Below are 23,390 nucleotides of genomic sequence, written 5' to 3' on the forward strand. Positions count from 1 at the left end.
GGTTCCCTGGTGCCCAACTCTGTGCCTGGCATGGGAACAGGGTTCAGTGAAAGGGAGGGAGGCAAGGGAAGCTGCAGAGGAGGAAGAGGAAGGAGGGAGGAGGGGAGAGAAATTAAGAGAGGGGAGGACGATCCTCATAACTAGACAAACCACAGATCCTAAGAACATGAGAACTTAAATTCTCAGGCTAGAATGAACTCTCTGAGCCGTGTCTTGGTTCAAGACGCCAGTCCACACTGGGATTGGCTGTGTGAACCATCCTTGTGATTAGGAGATACTGACTAGATGGGACCAACAGGATTTGGGGAAGAAACTCTGATCACAGTGAATGCATGCTGGGACATGCAGAAATGGTCACAGAAGAGAAGGCTTCCCAGCACTGGTGAACTGAGGCTTTGGCTGGCCCAGGACCCAATGCAAATACCACCAGGGGGTCACTCCCCACCAGGCAAGGTCCTGCCAACCCTCAGGCACTACTGCACTCTGAAGAGAAGATGGTGCCCACTACAGCTAAGCCTTCGGGTCTGCTGACAGTCTGAGACTCAGGACATGGGCTATGTGCTTCAGTCTGTGTTAACCCACCAGTCCAGAATTCCGAACCACAACTGAGCAAATCAAGAACCCGGTCCTCCATTCACAGGAGAAGTTCTGCTGCAGTCAATACATTAGCCAGCTCCCCTCTGGCATTTGAAGTCCGTCTAATCTTAAAAATAGAGGGGGCTGAGGAGGAGGAAGAGAGAGACAGAGGGGAGGGGAGGGGAAGTAGTAATTATTGCCACTGGCTTTTCTGGAACATAGCTGTTGTGTGAAGCAGGGTGCACAGGTTCATCTGGACCTTGGCCTCCCTGATCTCTCAGGAAGAAGATGGACAGTGTCTCTTGAAAGAGGCTGAGAGGCTGACCCAGAACCCTGTCTCAACTAAGAAATGGGCGCCTGTTGGAATCCCACACTTCTCCAGCTACCAGAGCTGCTTAGGGTCACAGCATCTGCCCCTCCTTCCACCAAGGGCCAGAGGGTGGGCCTTACCGTGGGCCTTGGCCTTGTACAGGGCAGCTGTCAGCAGGAAGTTCACAATGTCCCCCGGCGCCACGTCCTCTGCTCTCACTAGGACCAGGGCACCGCCTGCCACCTTCATGGCCACCAAGGCACCGCCGGCTGCCAAGCTAGCCAGCTGGTAGGGGCCTTTCCCTAGTGCTGGAGAAAGGGGGCCCAGTCATAAGTCCTGCTTCCCTGGGCCTCTGCTCACCTCCTATCTATCCCTACCTGCCCAGCCTTGCTTGAGATGGGGGAGAAGAGAGGCCCAAGAGCTCCACTGGGTCACGTCCTCCGCCCCAGGCCCTGGGGACCTTGATTTCCAGAAGCAAGGGACGGGAGGCCCAGGTTGCCAGCCACTGAGGAACTGACCCCCTTCATAGCCCCTGAACCACTTTGTGGGAAGCCTGGAAACAGGCCACCCCTAGAGGGGTGGGGGTGTGGGGGTGGGCATCTGGGTCCGCAACGTCTCTCCACCAGCCAGTCCCCCTGCCTGAGACTCTACCATCCCAGCTGCTGTGCTATTCAGAGTTGCCCCTGGGAGAAGACATCTGTGTAGTCTCTGCCCACCCGAGGTCTGGAGAGTAAAGGCCAGAAAGGCTTGGGTTCAGCGTTAGCATCTATCCACTTCTTTCAAACATGTGTCACTTCTGGGTCTCTTGGGTTCCTGGGGTTGTCGGCACAGGCGGGACAGGGGCACAGGTTTCCCAGACAACCACAACAGCCCTGTAACCAACCTCACAGGCTCTGGTGTGCCCTGCCTTCCAGAGTCATCTTTCCAGTCCCTGCTGCAACTCCTCAATAGCTCCCCTCTGCTCTCAGGATAGAGTCCAAGAGCCCGGCCTGAATTCAGGGACCCCTCAAGTCCCAACCCCTGCCCCTGCCACACCAAACTTCTCTCGCTCTTCCCTGTAAGAACCCTATGGCGCTCCACCTTGTCTCCACCCGTGCCGCCCCACCCACTCAGCACAGTCCTCCCTGTCTGTGCCCGCGGCCAACGCCTCCTCCATCTCTGGGGCCCAGCTCAAATGCCGCCTCTGTGGTGCAGCTCTCCCCGCACCCTCTCCTCTCACATGTGAGCATCTTTCCTCCCCTGTGCTCCAGCAGCATCGGTGCATGGTACATGCTGATCACAGCTCTTACGAGGAGGGTCTCAACTGGGGAGACCACATCTGTCTCCCCTACCAGACGGGACACAGGCAGTGCTGTGCTGGGAAATGGTGAACAGTCAGCACTCAAAAAATGAATACACAAAACCCCATTTGGTAATGTTTGCTGATTTCCATGGTGTGAATACTCCCACCAGTGGTCAGCTTCAAACACCAACTGAATGTGGAGTGAAGAAGACACAGTGGGCTCTAGAGAGTTGGGGTGGGCTGGCTCCAGAGCTCCTGGGACAGGTCTCGTTAACCATTGCGTCCCCAGCACCGGGCAAGGGCCTGGACCAGAGAAAATGTTGGCAGCAAAGCCGAGCAAGGAATGGATGGGTGGGTGGGTGGGTGGGTGGGTGGAGGATGCTAGAAGCAGCCTGTCCTTTGTCAGTTACTGCCACCCAAAATGCCACAGAAGGGAGAAAACTCTGCTCGGAGCTGTCTTGCTGAAATGTCTTGCCTGGTGTCAGACAGACCCTGCCTGTGAAGGGACCGCAGTCCTCCCAGCACAGATTCAGGCCTCCAGGAGTTAAAGGTCAGGGGCTATCAGGAGCCCGCTGAGGCTAATATTTTCAGTCACAGCAGGGACTGTGACTGGAAAGATGACCCTGGAAGGCAGGGCACACCAAAGCCTGTGAGGTCGGTTACAGGGCTGTTGTGATTGTCTAGGAAACCCGTGCCCCTTGAGCTGCTGCTGCAGCTATTGTAAATAATCATGCTGTACCTGGTTCAGCTCTCATCTCATGGACCCCCTACCTGGTATCCTTGTCCCTCTAGTCAGGCCCCCACTATTTTACCCTCCAGGGGGACGTTTCACAAACCAAAATCTGATCATGTGGGTAATAGGGGAAAAGTCTTGGGCTTGTATCCATATAGACTTGCTCCTGGCAGGATGGTGCCTGGAAGCAGGGGCAGAGGGGACCTCAGAAGTCAAAGGTGAATGGCATCAAGGACTTGATGAGCTTTTAATTCAGCCAACCTGGCCCCACCGCACAAAGATCAGTGCTTAAAACTATTCCTGGGCAGCCCTCCAATCCCATCCAACCCCAGTGATTAAACTGACTAATTGATTCTAACACTGGACATTAACCTCCCTGGAGTCTTTAGTCATGACCTAGTTAGCGAGAAGTTGGAGCATATCCTGTTACCCTGAGACCTTGGTTAAAACTGAAGATAAATCTGACAGACTGCGCTGGACCACAGGTTTTGCCCCAACAAAGGAAGAGCAGTTTGCATCTGCCTTTGCCAACTCAAAACTTCAGGAAACCCAAGACAAGAATCCATGGGCCTGATGAGCCAGATGATAAAGGCTATGGGGCAGCACTGATGCAAAAGGGGTTTCCATTTCCTGGTGAAGCTGCCACATGAGCACACCCGGGAAGCTAGCCTGCCCTGGGCTCTGACAGAGGCAGCAGAAGCTGCTGGGCAGAGTCCCAGGGCATCTCTGGGCCCTGCACTGTCAGGGCCCTCTCTGCATGATGGAATCTTCCTGCCCCACATCACTCAGGACCAGCAGGGCCTCAGGATGGCTGATGCTGTGGCACCAGGGCACAGATGGCAATGCCTCGGCTTTCAAGGCTGAGCTTACCTTTGTTAAAGAAGTCACAGTCATAGGCTGAAAGACAGAGAACAGAGACCTCTTGAGAAGCCTGGAACAGATGGACAGGGCCAAGGGCCCTAGCATCCCAACTCTCCCTCCTTCCCCAAGGGCTGGACCTGGCCTGCCTCCCAAACTCCAAGATTCAGACATGATCGTTGATCCAGATGTCTTAAAGTGTAGGAAATACAATGGCTCCTCTCTTTGCCCCCAGCATAAAGCTCAAAGGCTGGCCGAGAGTAGGCATTCAGCATGAACTGAATGAATGAATGCTGGGACAGAAGGGTGTATTCTGTGTGATCCCAAAGGGCAAGAATAGAATCAAGAAATGGAAGCTCAGTTCAAGAGAGAGGTGACATATGTATACCTATGGCTGATTCAAGCTGATGTTTGGCAGAAACCAACACAATTCTGTAAAGCAATTATCCTTCAATTTAAAAAATAAATAAATAATTTTTTTTAAAAAAAAGAAAGAAATGGAAGCTCCAGTCGAAAATGTTGTGGAAGGTACTAGAGAAATGCAAGTACAAGACAGAAGTTGGTCTTTCAACAGCATGGATAAGAAGGACCCAAAGGCCTCCAGGATCCAAGGCCCTGAGCGCAGTTTCCATCAGGCTTTGATGAGCTCCTCCAAGTATGTGCTCCATATGCCCTCTAGTGGCTCAGCACAGCACCACAGCCTGTTCCCTTGGCAAGTCAGCCATGGATTAGTCCACTGAGATAACCTGGGGACTTTGCAGGGGGCTTCCCTGGTGGCTCAGAAGGTAAAGAATCTGCCTGCAATGCAGGAGACCTGGGTTCGATCCCTGGAGAAGGGAATAGCCACTCATTCCAGTATTCTTGCTTGGAGAATTCCATGGACAGAGGAGCCTGGTGGGCTACACAGTACATGGGATCTTGCCCTTTGGGATCTTGCCCCATGGGTCACAAAGAGTTGGTCACAACGGTCACAATTGAGCACCTATCACTAACACTTTGCAGGGGGCACCTAAGCCCAGGAGCAAGACCATGAGAAGTCAGTTGACCCAGTAGATTTGGGACAAAGGCTGAGGAAGGGCCTCCCTCACTCATAGGCCACCAACTCCACCCCGCACCCTCCACACCCCATGATGAACACTATCCCTCTGCATTTGGCACTGCCCTCTGGAAAGAGCACTCGGAATCAGTAGACTGACACACCATGTGGTTATGGGCAAGTATGTGCTTTTCCTCACTTGTGGATTCAGAAGATTGAACTTGAAAATCAGGTCTCCAAGTCTCTGTTTTCAAGTGTGTACCAGGCTGCCCAAAGATGTGGTCAAGAGCCAGCTATCTAGAGACCCACAGACCTGGGTTCAAATCCCATTTCTCACTCATCAGCTGTGCATACTGGGGACAAGTTTCTCAACCCATCTGAAATTTAGTGTCTTCCTCTGTAGGATGGGAACCACCACAAGTATTGCCCCACAGACTGTTAAGGTCTGAACTGGAGTAAAGCAAGTGATCATTTCAGGAAAATTTAAGGGAACCTCAAAAAAAATCTCGGTAATCAGGATATGTCATACTTTAATACAACTTTTAAAATTTCAGAATTAATGAAAAATATCCATGATGAACAACATATCAAAATTTTAAAACAAAGACAAAAATCAGTGACCACACCTTGCTGAGCCATATTGGAGCCTGAGGTGAAAGGAAAAATCAATAATATCGAGCCTGTTATTACTAAAATTGTGGTATTTTATTCATCGAAGATGTTCTTGCATTAGTTTTGATTTTTAAAAAGTATTGCCTGAAAATGTGATTTATCTTGATTATTGAGTCTTTCGGTACTCCTTTAAATCTTTGGCTCCAGGCACTGGCCTCACTTGCATTTCCCTAGTCCTGAATATTAAATGATTTAATGCACAGAAGGCACAGGGCCTGACACATAGTGGATCCTCAATAAACATGTTCCCTTCTCCTTCCAGAAGTGCACGCTCAGTCGCTTCCGTCCTGTCTGATACTTTGTGACCCCATGGACTGTAGCCCACCAGGCTCCTCTGTCCATGAGATTCTCCAGGCAAGAGTACTGGAGTGGGTTGCCATGCCCTCCTCCAGGGGATCTTCCTGACCCAGGTATCGAACTTGCATCTGCCTGTGTCTCCTGCATTGCCGGTGGATCCTTTACCTACTAAGTCACCTGGGAAGCCTTCTTCCTGAAGAACTTTTACCAAAGGAGAGGAGAAGCAGACTGCATGAGGACCTAAGGCATCTGTGGTGGAAGGGTCTCAGGGTAAAACAAGCAGAGAAAAGGGAAACCAAAGGTGTTTCTGCTCCATCTTCTTCCTGAGGTCATCCTGCCTGGAGCTCCCAGGGCTCAGGACATGCCAGGCACCACGTCCCCATGAAAAATTACAGGAACATCAGCTCTAGCACTAGTCCTGTGTCCCAAAGCGAGGCGTCTTGTGCCAGGAAGATCTTTGATGTGCAGGAACAAATAATAAATCTTTTGAATTTCTGTGTATTTTACTTCATCTTTTAAATATTTATTTTTGTATCTGTTTTGTGGCATACTTTACACTACTAATATTATATATATGTACATGTACCTATGTATATGTACATATACACATATATGTATATGTATATATATATGTGCTGCTGCTGCTAAGTCGCATCAGTTGTGTCCGACTCTGTGCGACCCCATAGACAGCAGCCCACCAGGCTCTTCCATCGCTGGGATTCTCCAGGCAAGAACACTGGAGTGGGTTGCCATTTCCTTCTCCATATATGTATATATATATGTACATATATACATACATATATATGTATATGTACATATACAAAGAGACATTACTTTGTCAACAAAGGTCCATCTATCTAGTCAAAGCTATGGTTTTTCCAGTAGTCATGTATGGATGTGAGAGTTGGACTATAAAGAAAGCTGAGAGCAGAAGAATTGATGCTTTTAACTAGAAAAGGAAGAAATGAAGAACCCCAGGGTTAGTAGAAGGAAAGAAATCTTAAAAATTAGAGCAGAAATAAATGCAAAAGAAACAAAAGAGACCACAGCAAAAATCAACAAAACCAAAAGCTGGTTCTTTGAAAAGATAAATAAAATTGACAAACCATTAGCCAGACTCATCAAGAAACAAAGGGAGAAAAATCAAATTTATAAAATTAGAAACAAAAATGGAGAGATCACAACAGACAACACAGAAATACAAAGGATCATAAGAGACTACTATCAACAATTATATGACAATAAAATGGACAACGAGGAAGAAATGGACAAATTCTTAGAAAAGTACAACTTTCCAAAACTCGACCAGGAAGAAATAGAAAATCTTAACAGACCCATCACAAGCACGGAAATTGAAACTGTAATCAAAAATCTTCCAGCAAACAAAAGCCCAGGTCCAGACGGCTTCACAGCTGAATTCTACCAAAAATTTAGAGAAGAACTAACACCTATCCTGCTCAAACTCTTCCAGAAAATTGCAGACGAAGGTAAACTTCCAAACTCATTCTATGAGGCCACCATCACCCTAATACCAGAACCTGACAAAGATCCCACAAAAAAAGAAAACTACAGGCCAATATCACTGATGAACATAGATGCAAAAATCCTTAACAAAATTCTAGCAATCAGAATCCAACAACACGTTAAAAAGATCATACACCATGACCAAGTGGGCTTTATCCCAGGGATGCAAGGATTCTTCAATATGCGCAAATCAATCAATGTAATACACCACATTAACAAATTGAAAAATAAAAACCATATGATTATCTCAATAGATGCAGAGAAAGCCTTTGACAAAATTCAACACCATTTATGATAAAAACTCTCCAGAAAGCAGGAATAGAAGGAACATACCTCAACATAATAAAAGCCATATATGACAAACCCACAGCAAACATTATCCTCAATGGTGAAAAATTGAAAGCATTTCCTCTAAAGTCAGGAACAAGACAAGGGTGCCCACTTTCACCATTACTATTCAACATAGTTTTGGAAGTTTTGGCCACAGCAATCAGAGCAGAAAAAGAAATAAAAGGAATCCAAATTGGAAAAGAAGAAGTAAAATTCTCACTATTTGCAGATGACATGATCCTCTACAAAGAAAACCCTAAAGACTCCACCAGAAAATTACTAGAGCTAATCAATGACTATAGTAAAGTTGCAGGATATAAAATCAACACACAGAAATCCCTTGCATTCCTATACACTAATAATGAGAAAACAGAAAGAGAAATTAAGGAAACAATTCCATTCACCATTGCAACGGACAGAATAAAATACTTAGGAATATATCTACCTAAAGAAACTAAAGACCTATATATAGAAAACTATAAAACACTGGTGAAAGAAATCAAAGAGGACACTAATAGATGGAGAAATATACCATGTTCATGGATTGGAAGAATCAATATAGTGAAAATGAGTATACTACCCAAAGCAATTTATAGATTCAATGCAATCCCTATCAAGCTACCAACAGTATTCTTCACAGAGCTAGAACAAATAATTTCACAATTTGTATGGAAATACAAAAAACCTCGAATAACCAAAGCGATCTTGAGAAAGAAGAATGGAACTGGAGGAATCAACCTACCTGACTTCAGGCTCTACTACAAAGCCACAGTTATCAAGACGGTATGGTACTGGCACAAAGACAGAAATATAGATCAATGGAACAAAATAGAAAGCCCAGAGATAAATCCACGCACATATGGACACCTTATCTTTGACAAAGGAGGCAAGAATATACAATAGATTAAAGACAATCTCTTTAACAAGTGGTGCTGGGAAATCTGGTCAACCACTTGTAAAAGAATGAAACTAGAACACTTTCTAACACCATACACAAAAATAAACTCAAAATGGATTAAAGATCTCAACGTAAGACCAGAAACTATAAAACTCCTAGAGGAGAACATAGGCAAAACACTCTCTGACATACATCACAGCAGGATCCTCTATGACCCACCTCCCAGAATATTGGAAATAAAATCAAAAATAAACAAATGGGACCTAATTAATCTTAAAAGCTTCTGAACATCAAAGGAAACTATTAGCAAGGTGAAAAGACAGCCTTCAGAATGGGAGAAAATAATAGCAAATGAAGCAACTGACAAACAACTAATCTCAAAAATATACAAGCAACTCCTATAGCTCAACTCCAGAAAAATAAATGACCCAATCAAAAAATGGGCCAAAGAACTAAATAGACATTTCTCCAAAGAAGACATACAGATGGCTAACAAACACATGAAAAGATGCTCAACATCACTCGTTATCAGAGAAATGCAAATCAAAACCACTATGAGGTACCATTTCACACCAGTCAGAATGGCTGCGATCCAAAAGTCTACAAATAATAAATGCTGGAGAGGGTGTGGAGAAAAGGAAACCCTCTTACACTGTTGGTGGGAATGCAAACTAGTACAGCCACTATGGAGAACAGTGTGGAGATTCCTTAAAAAACTGGAAATAGAACTGCCTTATGATGCAGCAATCCCACTGCTGGGCATACACACTGAGGAAACCAGAAGGGAAAGAGACACGTGTACCCCAGTGTTCATCGCAGCACTGTTTATAATAGCCAGGACATGGAAGCAATCTAGAAGTCCATCAGCAGATGAATGGATAAGAAAGCTATGGTACATATACACAATGGAGTATTACTCAGCCATTAAAAAGAATACATTTGAATCAGTTCTAAAGAGGTGGATGAAACTGGAGCCTATTATACAGAGTGAAGTAAGCCAGAAAGAAAAACACCAATACAGTATACTAACGCATATATATGGAATTTAGAAAGACGGTAACAATAACCCTGTGTACGAGACAGCAAAAGAGACACTGATGTATAGAACAGTCTTATGGACTCTGTGGGAGAGGGAGAGGGTGGGAAGATTTGGGATTATGGCATTGAAACATGTAAAATATCATGTATGAAACGAGATGCCAGTCCAGGTTCGATGCACGATACTGGATGCTTGGGGCTAGAGCACCGGGATGATCCAGAGGGATGGTATGGGGAGGGAGGAGGGAGGAGGGTTCAGGGTGGGGAACACATGTATACCTGTGGCGGATTCATTTTGATATTTGGCAAAACTAATACAATTATGTAAAGTTTAAAAATAAAATAAAATAAAAAAAAAAAAAGAATTGATGCTTTTGAACTGTGGTGTTGGAGAAGACTCTCGAGAGTCCCTTGGACTGCAAGAAGATCCAACCAGTCCATCCTAAAGGAGATCAGTCCTGGGTGTTCATTGGAAGGACTGATTTGAAGCCAAAACTCCAATATTTTGGCCACCTGATGTGAAGAGCTGACTCATTTGAAAAGACCCTGATGTAGGGAAAGATTGAAGGCAGGAGGAGAAGGGGACGACAGATGATGAGATGGTTGGATGGCATCACTGACTCAATGGACATGAGTTTGGGTGGACTCCAGGAGTTGGTGATGGACAGGGGGGCCTGGCGTGCTGTGGTTCATGGGGTCACAAAGAGTCGGACACAACTGAGCAACTGAACTGAACTGAACTGAACCCATGTATATATATGTATGTGTGTGTGTGAGCATGTGCATGTTTTTACTTGATAGGAGTGTGCAACCAAAAGCATTCTGTAGACCACCAATGGTGAAAACACACTGCTCTCTTGTGTCTCTGATGGGCCTTATGTGTCTCAGCTGACAGGGGCTTTCACACTCACTATCTCCTTTGACCCCCACAATAAACCTTGTGGGACAGGTCTATTCCTATTTTTCAGATAAAAAATTGAGCCCCAGAGATGTTGGAGAACTAGTTTGAGGTCACACAGCTTGCAGCTCTGAGTCTGGAACCCAGGGCTCCTGACTTATCTGGTGAACTGGTCAGGAGCACAGTCCTGGGTTTGCACCCAGACCATGTGGAGATGAGCCCTGGCTCCTCCACCAACCTCTGTGACCTTGAGCATGTTCCTGAATCTCTCTCTCTCGCTAACCCATTTCTCCAACTGTAAAACAGGAATAAACAGTCCTGCTTCACAGGGTACATGTGTGCTAAGTTGTTTCAGTCGTGTCTGACCCTTTGCCACCCTTTGGAGTATAACCCACCAGGCTCCTCTGTCCATGGGATTCTCCAGGCAGGGATACTGGAGTGAGTAGCCATTCCCTTCTCCAGGGGATCTTCTGGACCCAGAACTGAACTTGCATCTCTTATGTCTCCTGCATTGGCAGGCGGGTTCTTTACCACTAGAGCCACCTGGGTACTTGATAATTCGATTAATTATACACACAAGCCATGCTGATGCCTGGCACATGGTAAGTACTCCATAGATGCTCACTAGAGTGATGGGACCCCACAGGCCTGCCCACAGAAGGGGCACCACCGTCCCCCTCAGATGATGGGTCTGGACACTCACGGCAGAGGCGCGGGGTCCTCCAGTCGACGGCCACCCCGTGCTGGCAGCACTGGTGGGCATAGGCGGACACGCTGGCACAGAAGCATTCACAGTCACCGCCCCGGCTGCACCCACACGTGTCTGTCAGGCAGTTGGAGTAAAACCAACTGACGTCAACCTGGAGGAGATCAGAAGTCAGAGGTCAGAGGACAGGCCCTAAACGTTAGCCCTTCAGCTTCTGGGCTGATGCCACTCAGCCCCAGGGAGCAGCACAAGCGTGAAGGATGGTGTGTGCTGCCAGTGTTGGGTGAGGGCAGAAGGCAGGCAGCTCAGAGGGAAATGTTAACTCCGTGGACTGGGCAGACCCAGCTTTTGAGAACTAAGCTCTCTCCTTTCTGGGCCTAGGCTATAGGATCCAGGGCTTCAGGGTGTGGCTGAGAAACAGACATGGGGTGTGAACCCCCAGCCAGGGCCAGAGACAGTCAAGACAGGTCTGACAGCAGCCTTCGAGGCCCCCGAGGGGCCTGTGCAGAGCTGAGCACCAGCTCTCTTCTGTCTCCACTGAGGGCTGCTGCCGCAGCGTGAGGGGTCTGTGTTCACCATTCAGAAGAACAGCCTGATAGGGAGGAAGAGACATAAGGAGAAAGGCTTGTAAAGGGCACAGAAGCTGTTTGACTGTCGGTCTGTCCTGGGTCATCTGGGGAAACAGGACAGAGTCATCTGAAAAGGCCAGAGGCAGGGGAATGGCAGAGGTGAGTCTCCCCTCTAGATCAAGGCACAGCAGACGGTTTCAGGGCAGAAGGGACTCCAGGGAGGTGGCGGTGGGGTGGGGGGTGGGGATCTCAGGAGCAGCAAAGCCCGGCTTCCACTCACCACAGGGTGGCAGGTCTCAAACACCTTGCTGAGCAGGACACTGCATTCCTTCTTGGCAAAGGGTTCTCGGAGAGGATTCAGGACACAAGTGTCTCGGGGGTCAAGGGTGTCTGGGCACTGAGGGGGCAAAGGCAGCATGGTTGATCTCCTGACCCCTCACACACCCGCTGCCTGATGTGGTGGAGGGACTCCTGGAGCGGCTCCCTTGAGGCTGGCCTCCTGTGTTCATGTCCTTGGATAATCCCCTGCCCTTGAATGTGGGAAGGACCAAACTGACAAGCCAACAGGAGATGGGAAAGGTGACGCGTGGATGTGGTTATGTGTCAGTGACTGCATATGATCATGTTACGTAAGCCTGCAGGGCCCATCTGGCTGGAGTCCCTCTCTTGCCAACTGTGAATGGCACATGGCAGGAATTGTGGGTGTTCTCTAGGAGCTGAGGGTCATCCTGGGCCAACAGTGTGCAAAAAAATGAAAGTTCTCAGTTCTCTCAGATGCTGTCAACAGCCACAAGAGTGGCTGGAAAAGGAGATCCCTCTCCAGGGGCACCTTCAGATGAGAGCCCAGCCCTGGCTGGCACCTTGACTTGCAGCCTGTGATACTGTATGCAGAGAACCAAGTCTGAACCATGATTCCTGACCCACAGAAACTGTGAGATAATCCGTGTGTGTGACAGGATGCTGCTAAGTCTATAGTTATGTTGTTATCCTGCTAGAGGGGACGAATACAGATCACCCTGATGTCTGCTGAGCCTCCATCCTTGGGCCTACATTGTCACTTGAGCCCCCCAGAGTATGCCCATAGGAATTACTGAGAGAGAAATAACATTAGGGGGTGGGTAAAAGGAAGGAAGTAATGAAAGTTAATCACCCATTCAGCTTCTCTGTTAAAAACACACTTTTTTGAGGCTTTGAGAAAAGATTTGTCCCACCTCAGGATTTCACTGAGCTCCATGCCATGACTAACTGCTCCCCTAACTCCAGTCTATACAGGCTTCTCTCTATCTACTTTCCAACAGAGAATCAGGAACGGAAGATCACTCAGTCCAGGAAAGGCAAATGTGTAACACTCGCGTCACCACTCTCTAATGCAGCATCCATGGCAGACATAACTAATCAGTCGCAGTTCTTCCAGATGAACCTGACACAGTGTTGGCACTTCCCAACATGGCTTCCCAGGCAGCCTCATCTGACTGATCAGGTTTGTCACACGAGGTAAAACCTATCCACCATTCCTCTTCCAGCTCCTTCACTTCACAGAAGATCACAGAGAAGCTGGGGCTTATTCAAGGTCGCCAAGCAAGTCCCTGGATGGTCTAAGACAAGAACCCAGGTCTATTGCTCTCAGTTCAGTGCTGTGTCCCCTCACCGCTCACAGCTTGGCAGCCTCAGTCAGACATCTTCCAAACCTCAGAGACATATATAATTTCTACCTCTGATAATATTGTCCACCCTCTCAGAGGTCTTCTCGGATACATTCAGCCATCCAAATATGATCTATCCTTTAAGTACCACACTAGTCCTGACACCTTCAGGAAGTCTTCTCTGATTGCCTCAACCCATGTAGATCTCTCTTGGTCTCTCCTCTGTGCTAGACCTATTGGCACAGAGATGGAAAAAATGGTCCTGCTTCCATAAGCCTCATCTTCCCTACTGGGTGGTCACCTCTCCTAGGGCAAGGACTCTGTCTCCTTCCCAGCCTCAGCTCTCCCACCAGGTCTTGGTCCAGGGACTGACTTGTGAGATGGGATGACGGTGCATGTCCTCAGGCCACAGGGCTGAGGATGCCAGGTCAGAGGCTGACAGTGGGTTGTGGGAGCAGCCTTGCACCAATGTCCTTCTGCCCTGACCTGTGGCCAGGTTCTCTCAGTGCTGACTAGGGTCCATCTGGGTGAGGGGAGTGAGCCAGCTTGGAGAGGCTTTACCTCAACTGCAGCCCAACTGCCACCAAACTCCTGGGGGTTAGTTAATTCTAAGTTCTCTGGGGTCCTCATCTCGTTGACAGTCTTTAAGTCAAAATTCCCACAGAGTCCTGCCAGCTGGCCCTGAAAGAAGAGAGAATGATCAGTCTCAGGCATTCCCAGGGTGAACCATAGGCGGGGTTGGGGGGGTGCGAAGGTGGCCATAAGCCTACGAGTCTGTCATGGGCCTAGAAACAGCTGCTGGGGTCACAGAGTGCAGAGAGATAGGAGAGTCAGAGAAGGGGCCCAGGGAAGGGTGGGGCAGAGAGGACAGAGGTATGATGCTCCTGGCTTTTTGGAGAGGGTACAGCTCATGCAAGGACACCCAGGGGCTCCTTGGCTCTAAGAGGAGCACAACACTGATGAGGGTCACTGCTCACGTGACTACCTGCCACTGTGGCCCAGCCTGGACGTGCACTGTGGTTCTCTGGTCCCATAAGAGCGTGATGTGCTCCCGTGGGAAATGCACCAGCGTGAAAAACCCTGCCCGCCATGTGTGGACCTGCTGCTTCTCGTCCAGGAAGCTCTCCGGGCTCTAGGGGGACAGAGATGGGCATTCTTGAAGCCAGAGCAGCCCCCAGCAGCTGGGTCAGCTGGGCCTGGCAACAAGTCACTGCCCAGCCCCAGGAGTTCACCAATTCCTCTGTTTCCCTCATGTCCTGACAGTGACCTCTGGGTCCCTGGCCATGACCAAGGAACTCAATCTGGGCTGATCACTCAATGGCTCCAAGAGAAAGAGCTGTGATAAGGAAGCCAGTCCTTAACCCTCTTCTGCCCGCTTTCAACCAGCAAACTGTCCATACAACCTTCCCTGCACCAGGCCTTACGGGATTTCCTGAGTCGTCATCGAAGATAATGAGTGAGTTCCCCACGTTGATGGAAATAAATTTCCTGCAGATGATGCCAGAGCTGTAGCAGTTTACATTTTCTACAATCACAGAGAAGCTGAAATCCGATGTGCTCTGGGGAGAAATAAGTTAGCGCAATAAACCAGGGCAAGAAGAGATTTTGTTGAGAGGCACGGGGTAGAAGGATGCAGACTCTGAAGAGGTTTTCAACCCACTCCTGCTTCATATGAGTGGTGTGACTTTGGGCGACTTACTTCAGTTCTCCGAAGCTTAGTTTTGTTTTGGGTGTCTGGTGTATGTAGGGACTCTCCAAAAAGTATTTGATGAATGAATAGATAATAGGCACGACTGGTGCTGACGGGAGTGTGAGGGAAGGAGCACTGTCTTACAGACACTGATGATGGTAGTGTAAGCCTTTTTGGAGGGCAATCTGCACCATACACAGAGAAGGCGATGGCACCCCACTCCAGTACTCTTGCCTGGAAAATCCCATGGATGGAGGGGCCTGGTGGGCTGAAGTCCATGGGGTCGTGAAGAGTCAGACATGACTGAACGACTTCACTTTACTTTTTCACTTTCATGCATTGGAGAAGGAAATGGCAACCCACTCCAGTGTTCTTGCCTGGAGAATCCCAGGGACGGGGGAGCCTGGTGGGCTGCCGTCTATGGGGTCGCACGGAGTCAGACACGACTGAAGCAACTTAGCAGCAGCAGCCACACCAGACAACATTCTAAAGGGATAACTTTTATAGAAATTCTACTTCTAAGAGTCTAGGGACACAAGTATTCATTGAGTAATTAAATACTGGTGGATAATAAAACAAACTAGAGCACATCCTTTCTGTGGAATTCTACAGAAAGAAGAGAAATTTACCAACCATATGAGAAAATGTCCAAAGTATACTATCAAGTGATGAAAGCAGATTGCGGAATCCTGCTCATGTTCCTGCAGGATTCACTCCTGTCTGTTATGAGCGCTTATTCAGCAGGCAACAGGAACAGAAGAGATGCGAAGAGGGATATTCGTTTTTAATATATGCCTCTCCATTGTTTTAAATGTGAGCGAAGAGCATGCAAAGCCTTTGAGATTTAACAAATAAAATAAAACAAGGCCTATCACCTTTGCCTTGTGGAATCATTTAAATTATATGAAAAACCCCAGCACAGTGCCTGCGCCATAGATAGGGCTTATTTCATAAGAAGTATTGAAAGTGAAAGTGAAAGTTGCTCAGTCGTGTCTGACTCTTTCTGACCCATGGACTATACAGTCCATAGAATTCTCTAGGTCAGAATACTGGAATGGGTAGCCTTTCCCTTTTCCAGGGGATCTTCCCAACCCAGGGATCAAACCCAGGTCTCCCACATTGCAGGCGGATTCTTTACCAGCTGAGCCACAAGGGGAGCCCATAAAAGGTATTACTATTACTATTATTTGATGAGATGGACAGGCCCTTAGCCAAAGGGCCTGAGGCCTCTCCCACCTGCCCTGTTGGTACCCTCTTCTCCTCCTGGAGGGGATCCTGCCTTTAAGATGCTCTCCTACATCACCATTCCTTTTCCTCTGCGTGAGCTGGTGGCTTTAACACATGACTCCTTTACACACCAACTCTCCAGTCAGATTTCTTGGTTCCAGCTTGACCGCAATTCTGTCACTGACTGTGTGCGACCTGGGTGAGATGCCAACTTTCCTCAGCCCAATTTGCTCCATCCCTAACACGGGCTCAATAAACTCTGTCATTTAGGGTTGCTGTAAGAATTAAGTGAAATAATGCTTTAAAATGGCTTGGTAGACCACCCAGCATCTAATGAGGGCCCAGAAAGTATTCGTTTTTACTATAAACCCATTGGCACCCAAGAAGGTTATAATGGTGAGTGGACAGGCATTGGGGTATTTATAACTGGTGGGCTCTGTCCAGCCCTGATCTTGCTCCTCAGCACCTCTTTGAGGCTCTGAATTGCCAAACACCAGGGCTTAGATCCTCCCGCCCCAACCATCCAATTATGCATCAGCTGCTCTGGGGACCCATGGAGCCAACTGTGCAGACATACGCAGGTGCTCACCTTGACCAGGTGCACTTTGCACGCCCCCACGAAGTCAAATGGGAGCCCATCAAACGTGCGGTAATGCCGGTCACCATAGGCTGTGCAGGTGGAGGCACAGGGGTGGAGGGTGCACTGGAACGAGCCGCGCTGGCACACGCTGAAACACACGCGCCCAGACCCCTCACAGGGTGTGCCCCGCCCCCACCCTGAGCACCCACAGTGGGGCCACTGCCCATCGAGTACCCACTGTGTACCCCTGGGCTGAGTGTCAACAATCATCGACCTCCAACAAAGGCCCAAAGGATACGAGGGTGGGTCCCCATTTTATGCAAGAGACACTGGGGTTCAGAAGGTTAAATCAATCAATAACAGAGCCAAGACTGACCCAAGATCGATTCAACTCCAATATCCACACTCTCTTTGCCACTTCAATCATTCATTCATTCAACAAGTAATAAGCATCTCCCATATCCCAGGCATTATTCTAGGAGTCTGAGCTACATCAGTGAACAAAACAGCAAAAAATCTTCTGCCTTTGTGAAGCTTGTATTCTAAAGGAGGAAGATACACACTAAATAATAAAACATAATAAGTAAGCATGAGTAGGTAACGTGTGTGTGTGTGCACAGTCGTTCAGTTGTGTCCGACTCTTTGTGGCCCCATGCACTGTAGCCCACCAGGCTTCTCTGTCCATGAAATTTTCCAGGCAAGAACGCTGGAGTGGGGTATCATATCCTCCTCCAGAGGATCTTCCCAACCCAGGGATCAAGCCTGCATCTCCTGCATTGCAAATGGATTATTTTACTGCTGAGCTACCTGGGAAGCCCCAAGTAAATAGATAGAAGATAATGAGTACTATGTGGGGAAAGGAAGAAGATAAGGACTGGGAATGTGTGTGGGGGTGGGTTGCAATTTTAAATAAGATGGACAGAAGGACAGGTGAGCAGAGATTTAATGGGTGTGAGAAAATTATGTATATGGATATTTGGAAAAACAGTGTTCTGGGCAGAGGGTACAGCTTTTGCAAAGGTCCTGAAGAACATTCTGGAAGACAACATGGCTAGAATAGAGAGAGTAGGAGGAGAGGAGGAACTTGGGGAGGTAACAGAGATTCCGATTCCGTAGGTCCTAGAAGACCACTGTAAGAATAGTAGCTTTGCTAGCAGTGAGAGAGGGAGTGTTCAGAAGATTTCATCATGGGAATAACATGATCTGAATGTCCATTTTTTTCATGCACATGAATGTGCATATACACTCACATGTGCAGTCTATGCATTTTGAACATGTACTGACACACATCCATATAAATACACAAACACATCATCACGGTTACAAATACACACGCACATACATTCATATACACGTATGAACAAACTCACATTGATATTTATAGTCACAGAAACATTTCCTCAAATTCTTTCTATGCATATTTGTATATATACACAAACCCCTACAGAGCACACAATCACACAAGATAAATATGAACATGGTTGAAGGGGGAATGCTAGACTGTACTCACAATCACACATCCCATATCCACTCTCAGCCCCAACAAAAAGTAGAGGCTGGATGGGGCCCTCACTTACCAGGAATGGCAGGGAGACATGACCTGGTCCCCAGGGTAGTACTCCTTCCCTTTCCAAGTGCATGGGCACTCCTCTGGCAGAAAGCAGGCATCCCCATGTCTGAGCAGGCTGTAAGGACACAGTGGGCAGATGGTCAGGAGAGCACCCTTTCATCTCTGCCACCTGTGGACGACCTTGTAGCCACATGGATGCCCTGGGATGGCTTCTCAGCATTTACCCTGGAAGACAGTGAACATGTACCTACCACCATCCTGCTCCTGCCCAGTGAGGTTCAGAGCTACCTCAGCAACTGGAACATGAGAGGCAGGCTTGGCCCAGGTCAGAAGTCTCTGCCATCCATCGGGAAGCAAGGCTCAGCTCTACCAGCCACACCCCCCGGCCAGGCTAGATGCCAGCTGTCCCGTGGACACTAGCTGTACACTAATGAACACACCATGGGCATGGGCATAGACCCTTCTATGCAGGTGGCTCATGGAGTAACTAGGAGACTTGCACTGGAAAGAAATGTGAAAGGGAATTTTTCAGGAAGATGGAAACTCAGATCCACCTGAAGGAATGAACAACTCCAAAAGTGGAAAATATGGTGGTAAACATTTTTAAAAATTATTTCTTAATTTCTTTAAGAGATAACTGAGCATTTAGAGCAAGATTAATGTCAACTGGACATGAGTTGGTCTGCCCTTGTGACTCAGCTGGTAAAGAATCCGCCTGCAATGTGGGAGACCTGGGTTTGATCCCTGGGTTGGGAAGATCTCCTGGAGAAGGGAAAGCTACACCACAGTATTCTGGCCTGGAGAATTCCAGGGACTGTATAGTCCATGGGGTCACAAAGAGTCAGACACGACTGAGTGACTTTCACTTTCACTTAATGTCAATTAATTGTGGGGTTTCTAACACAGGTAGAAGTAAAATGTATGATAATAACAATAAAAAGGACAAGAAGGAAGTAAATGAAAGCAGGCTGTTGCAAGTAGTCTACATAAAGTGGGAAAACATCAATTCATAGTAGATGGTGATAAATGAAAGATACATATTGTAATCTTTAGAGAACTACAAAAATAAAACAAAAAATATCAGGATATAGGAACGTCCCTGGCAGTCCAATAGTTAAGACTCTGCACTTTCAATGCAGAAGGCATAGGTTGGATCCCTGGTTGGGGAACTAAGATTCCACATATCATGCAGTGCAGCCAAAAAAATAATAAATTAAAAAATATATAGATTAAAAATACTAATCTATATATTTTAAATGAAATAAAGGAGAAAAAATAGGAGACTAAAGTTACTTAACCCAAATAAGAAAGAAAAGAAGAAAAAACAAAGACAAATAACAAATAAGATTGTAATGTTAAATTCAACCCAATTATTAAAGGCAAATGCATAAACTGTCTAATTACAAGGGAAAAACTGTAACACTGGCTAAAAAAGCAAGACTCAACTGTACTCTGTTTCCTAAAGATATAGTTGAAATATTAATATAATAGCACAAATAAATGAAAAGCAAAATGATAGGAAAAGATACCATGTAAACACTAGTTACAAGAGAGACAGAGTGGCTATATTAAACTTACACAAAGTATACTTCAAGACAAACAACATTAACTCTAATAAAAAGGGATATTTCATAATAATAACAGTCAGAGATTTCCCTGGTGGTCCTGTGGCTAAGACTGCACTTCCAATGCAGGGGGCCTGGGTTTGATCCCTGGGCAGGGAACTAAATCCCATATGCTGCAACATAAAAAAAAAAAAAAAGAAAAAGAAAAAAAGACTCCCACATGCAGCAACGAAGATCAAAGATCCCATGTCCACAACATGTCCTGGCATAGCCAAATAAATAAAAAAAAAAAAAAAATAAGCATGTCGCTGTATGGCAAAAATCACCACAATATTGTAAAGTAATTAGCCTCCAATTAAAATAAATAAATTAATTTTTAAAAGATCGGTTTATCAGCAGAAGAATCTTAAATGGGTATGTACCAAATATCAGAGCTTCAAAAACAAAAGCAAAAACTCACAGAACTGAAGGAGAAAAAAGACAAAAGCACAATTATAGTTGGAGATTTTAACATTCTTCTCCATTAATGATAGAACAAACAGGCAAAAAAAAATTATCATTGACGTGCCTATAAATTTGACAACTTCTATGGGATGACAGCAAAAACACTAAATATCTATAAATAATTCAATGACAAATGTGTAAACCTCTGGGTGAAAACTAGGAAACACTGCTGAGAGAAATTAAAGAAGGCCCAGGAAGTGGAACAATGGTGACCTACTTGCAGATTAGAGGACCCACTAGTATGAAGACGTCAGTTCTCCCAAACTGATCTATAGGTGCAGCACAATCCCAATCAAAATTCCAATGGCCATTTTGTATAAACTGACAAGTTTATCATAAATTTACATGGAAATTCAAAAACCTAGAAGTGTCCAAAAAACTTTGAAAAGGAACAAAGTCAGGGCACTATCAACTTCTGATTTCAGGACTTACTATAAACCTTCAGAAATCAAGACAGAGTGATATTGGCCTAAGGATAGACAAATAGATCAATGAAACAGAAGAAAGAGTCCTGAAATAGACCCACATTTATACAGTCAATTGATTTTTTTTTTTTAAGTGCCAAAACAATTCAACAGGGAAAATCCTTCTTAAATGGGACTAGAACCACTGGATATCCATCAGAAAAAAATACAATGAGTGACTCCATTTTATAGCAGATACCAAAATACAATAATTTTAGATCAACTATAGACCCAAATGTAAAAGCAAAATTTATAAAGCTCCTAGAGGGTATATAGAAGAATATCTTTGGTATTGTGGCAAAGATGTCTTAGAACACAGACAGCATCATAAGGAAAAAATTGCCAAGGTAGATATCACCAACATTTTAAACTTCTGCTCATCAGAACTGTTTGGACATATTAAGACTTTTTAAATAAATGAACAGGCAAACCACAGACTAGGAGAAAATATTTGTTATACATATATCCGAGAAAGGACTTGCATCCAGAATATATAAAGAACTTCTACAACTCAATTTTTTAAAAAATCAGCTAAATAAAAAGTGAGCAAAAGACTTAACTGGACACTTTACAAATGAAGATATGCAAATGACCAAACAACACATGAAAAAGTACTCCTCACTAGTCACTAGGGAAATACAAATTAAAACCATAATGTTATTTGACTATGTTCTCACTAAAATAACAAAAATGAGAGAGCCTGAAAATATCGAGTGTTAGTGAGGATATAGAGCAGCCAGAACTCTCACACGATGAGAGCGTGAAATAGTACAAATTCTTTGGAAAATAGTTTGGCAATTTTTCACATAGTGAAATGTACATCTACCCTTCCACTCATTCCACACTGAAGTGCTCTTCCAAGAGAAAGCAACCTTATTTAAAATAGCCCAAACTGCAAATAACCTAAATATGTATCAACATTTGAGTGGATGATTTAATTATAATATATTCATACAATGGAATACTACTGAGCAATAAAAAGAAGCAAACGACTGGGAAATGCAACAATGGATCAGTCAAAGACATATGCTAAGGAGAAGTCAGACATCAAAGGGTAGATACTGTATGACTCTATTTTCATGACGTTCTAGAACAGGTAGAGCCTATTTATGCCAAAAATAAAGAACTATGGTGAAGGGGTACGGGGAGATACCAACTGGGAAAAGACATAGGGCACAATAAATTTTTTGAGGGGGAAGAAGCGTTCTATATCTTGATGGAGGTGTGGGTTACAAGAGGGTATAAATTTGTCAAAGCTCAGCAAACTGTATGGGGCTTCCCAGGGGGCACTGGTGGTAAAGAACCTGGACTCTGTGGGAGAGGGAGGGGGGGGTATGATTTGGGAGAATGGTATTGAAACATGTATAATATCATATAAGAAACGAATCGCCAGTCCAGGTTGGATGCATGATACAGGATGCTTGGGGCTGGTGCACTGGGATGACCCAGAGGGATGGTACGGGGAGGGAGGTGGGAAGGGGGTTCAGGATGGGGAACATGTGTATACCTGTGGCGGATTCATGTTGATGTATGGCAAAACCAATACGATATTGTAAAGTAATTAGCCTCCAATTAAAATAAATAAATTTATATTAAATAGAAAAAAAGAACCTGCCTGCCAATGCAAAGAGACACAAGAGATGCAGCGGCATTAGATCCCTGGGTTGGGAAGATCCCCTGGAGAAGGAAATGGCAACCCACTCCGGTATTCTTGCCTGGAGAATCCTATGGGTGGAGGAGCCTGGAGGGCTGCAGTCCACAGGGTCGCAAAGTCGGACACGACTGAAGCGACCAAGCACACGTGCACAGCAAACTATATGCTTACGATCTGTGTGTTTTACGTATATATTGATTGGAAGCTCCATATTTAAGCCAGGGGGTCATCATTTTGTTGAGGATGCCCCAAAATGTCAGTTTCTGGAGGAATTTGTTTTTTTTTTTTTGCCCAGCCAATTTTCAGGATTAGAATCCTCTTCCCTTTCTGACCTGGGAGGCAAAAACTTTGATGTCACCATCCCAGGAACCAAGCCGGGGAAGTGGGCTGGGCCCCAGTTGGCTTTCACTCATCTCCCTGTCGTCCCTCTGCATCTCATCCCTGCCTCTGTCCCCAGGATCAAAGTCTCTGATTTGACTTTTCTAGAAATTCTTACTGTCTTTCTCCTGCTGGATGGGGTAAGGGAATCTGGGCATTTAACTGCTCCTTACACAGACTTGCCACTTATCCCACTGTCTTGCTCCCACCACCGGCTCTTCTGAGATGCCTGGAGCGTCCTGTTCCTGAAGCTGCCAACACCGGGTAGCCTGCTTCTCCTTGGCCTTCCCCTCTACAAGCATCAGCGTCAACCTCTGCTCTGCAGGGTCAGTTTCTACGTAGCCACCCTGGTTCCTTCTTCAAAAACTATTGGCCTATCTCATGCCAC

The 23,390-nt window shown here is 46.1% G+C and overlaps 1 protein-coding gene across 1 annotated transcript in view; it reads right to left on the reverse strand.

Annotated features, from left to right (window-relative positions):
- The window catches only part of OTOG (otogelin), an 87,952-nt gene that overhangs the window by 36,195 nt on the left and 28,367 nt on the right, over positions 1–23,390 (reverse strand). The window contains exons 24-32 of the mRNA NM_001304328.2: positions 18,445–18,552; positions 16,877–17,015; positions 14,795–14,929; positions 14,356–14,502; positions 13,932–14,051; positions 12,008–12,124; positions 11,156–11,312; positions 3,772–3,798; positions 1,027–1,194 (exon numbers count right to left, since the gene is read on the reverse strand). Coding sequence (NP_001291257.2) covers positions 1,027–1,194; positions 3,772–3,798; positions 11,156–11,312; positions 12,008–12,124; positions 13,932–14,051; positions 14,356–14,502; positions 14,795–14,929; positions 16,877–17,015; positions 18,445–18,552 — 1,118 coding nt within the window. The remainder of the gene's footprint in view (positions 1–1,026; positions 1,195–3,771; positions 3,799–11,155; positions 11,313–12,007; positions 12,125–13,931; positions 14,052–14,355; positions 14,503–14,794; positions 14,930–16,876; positions 17,016–18,444; positions 18,553–23,390) is intronic.

The sequence above is a fragment of the Bos taurus genome, chromosome 15 (assembly GCF_002263795.3).
Source record: "Bos taurus isolate L1 Dominette 01449 registration number 42190680 breed Hereford chromosome 15, ARS-UCD2.0, whole genome shotgun sequence".
Lineage (NCBI taxonomy): Eukaryota > Metazoa > Chordata > Mammalia > Artiodactyla > Bovidae > Bos > Bos taurus.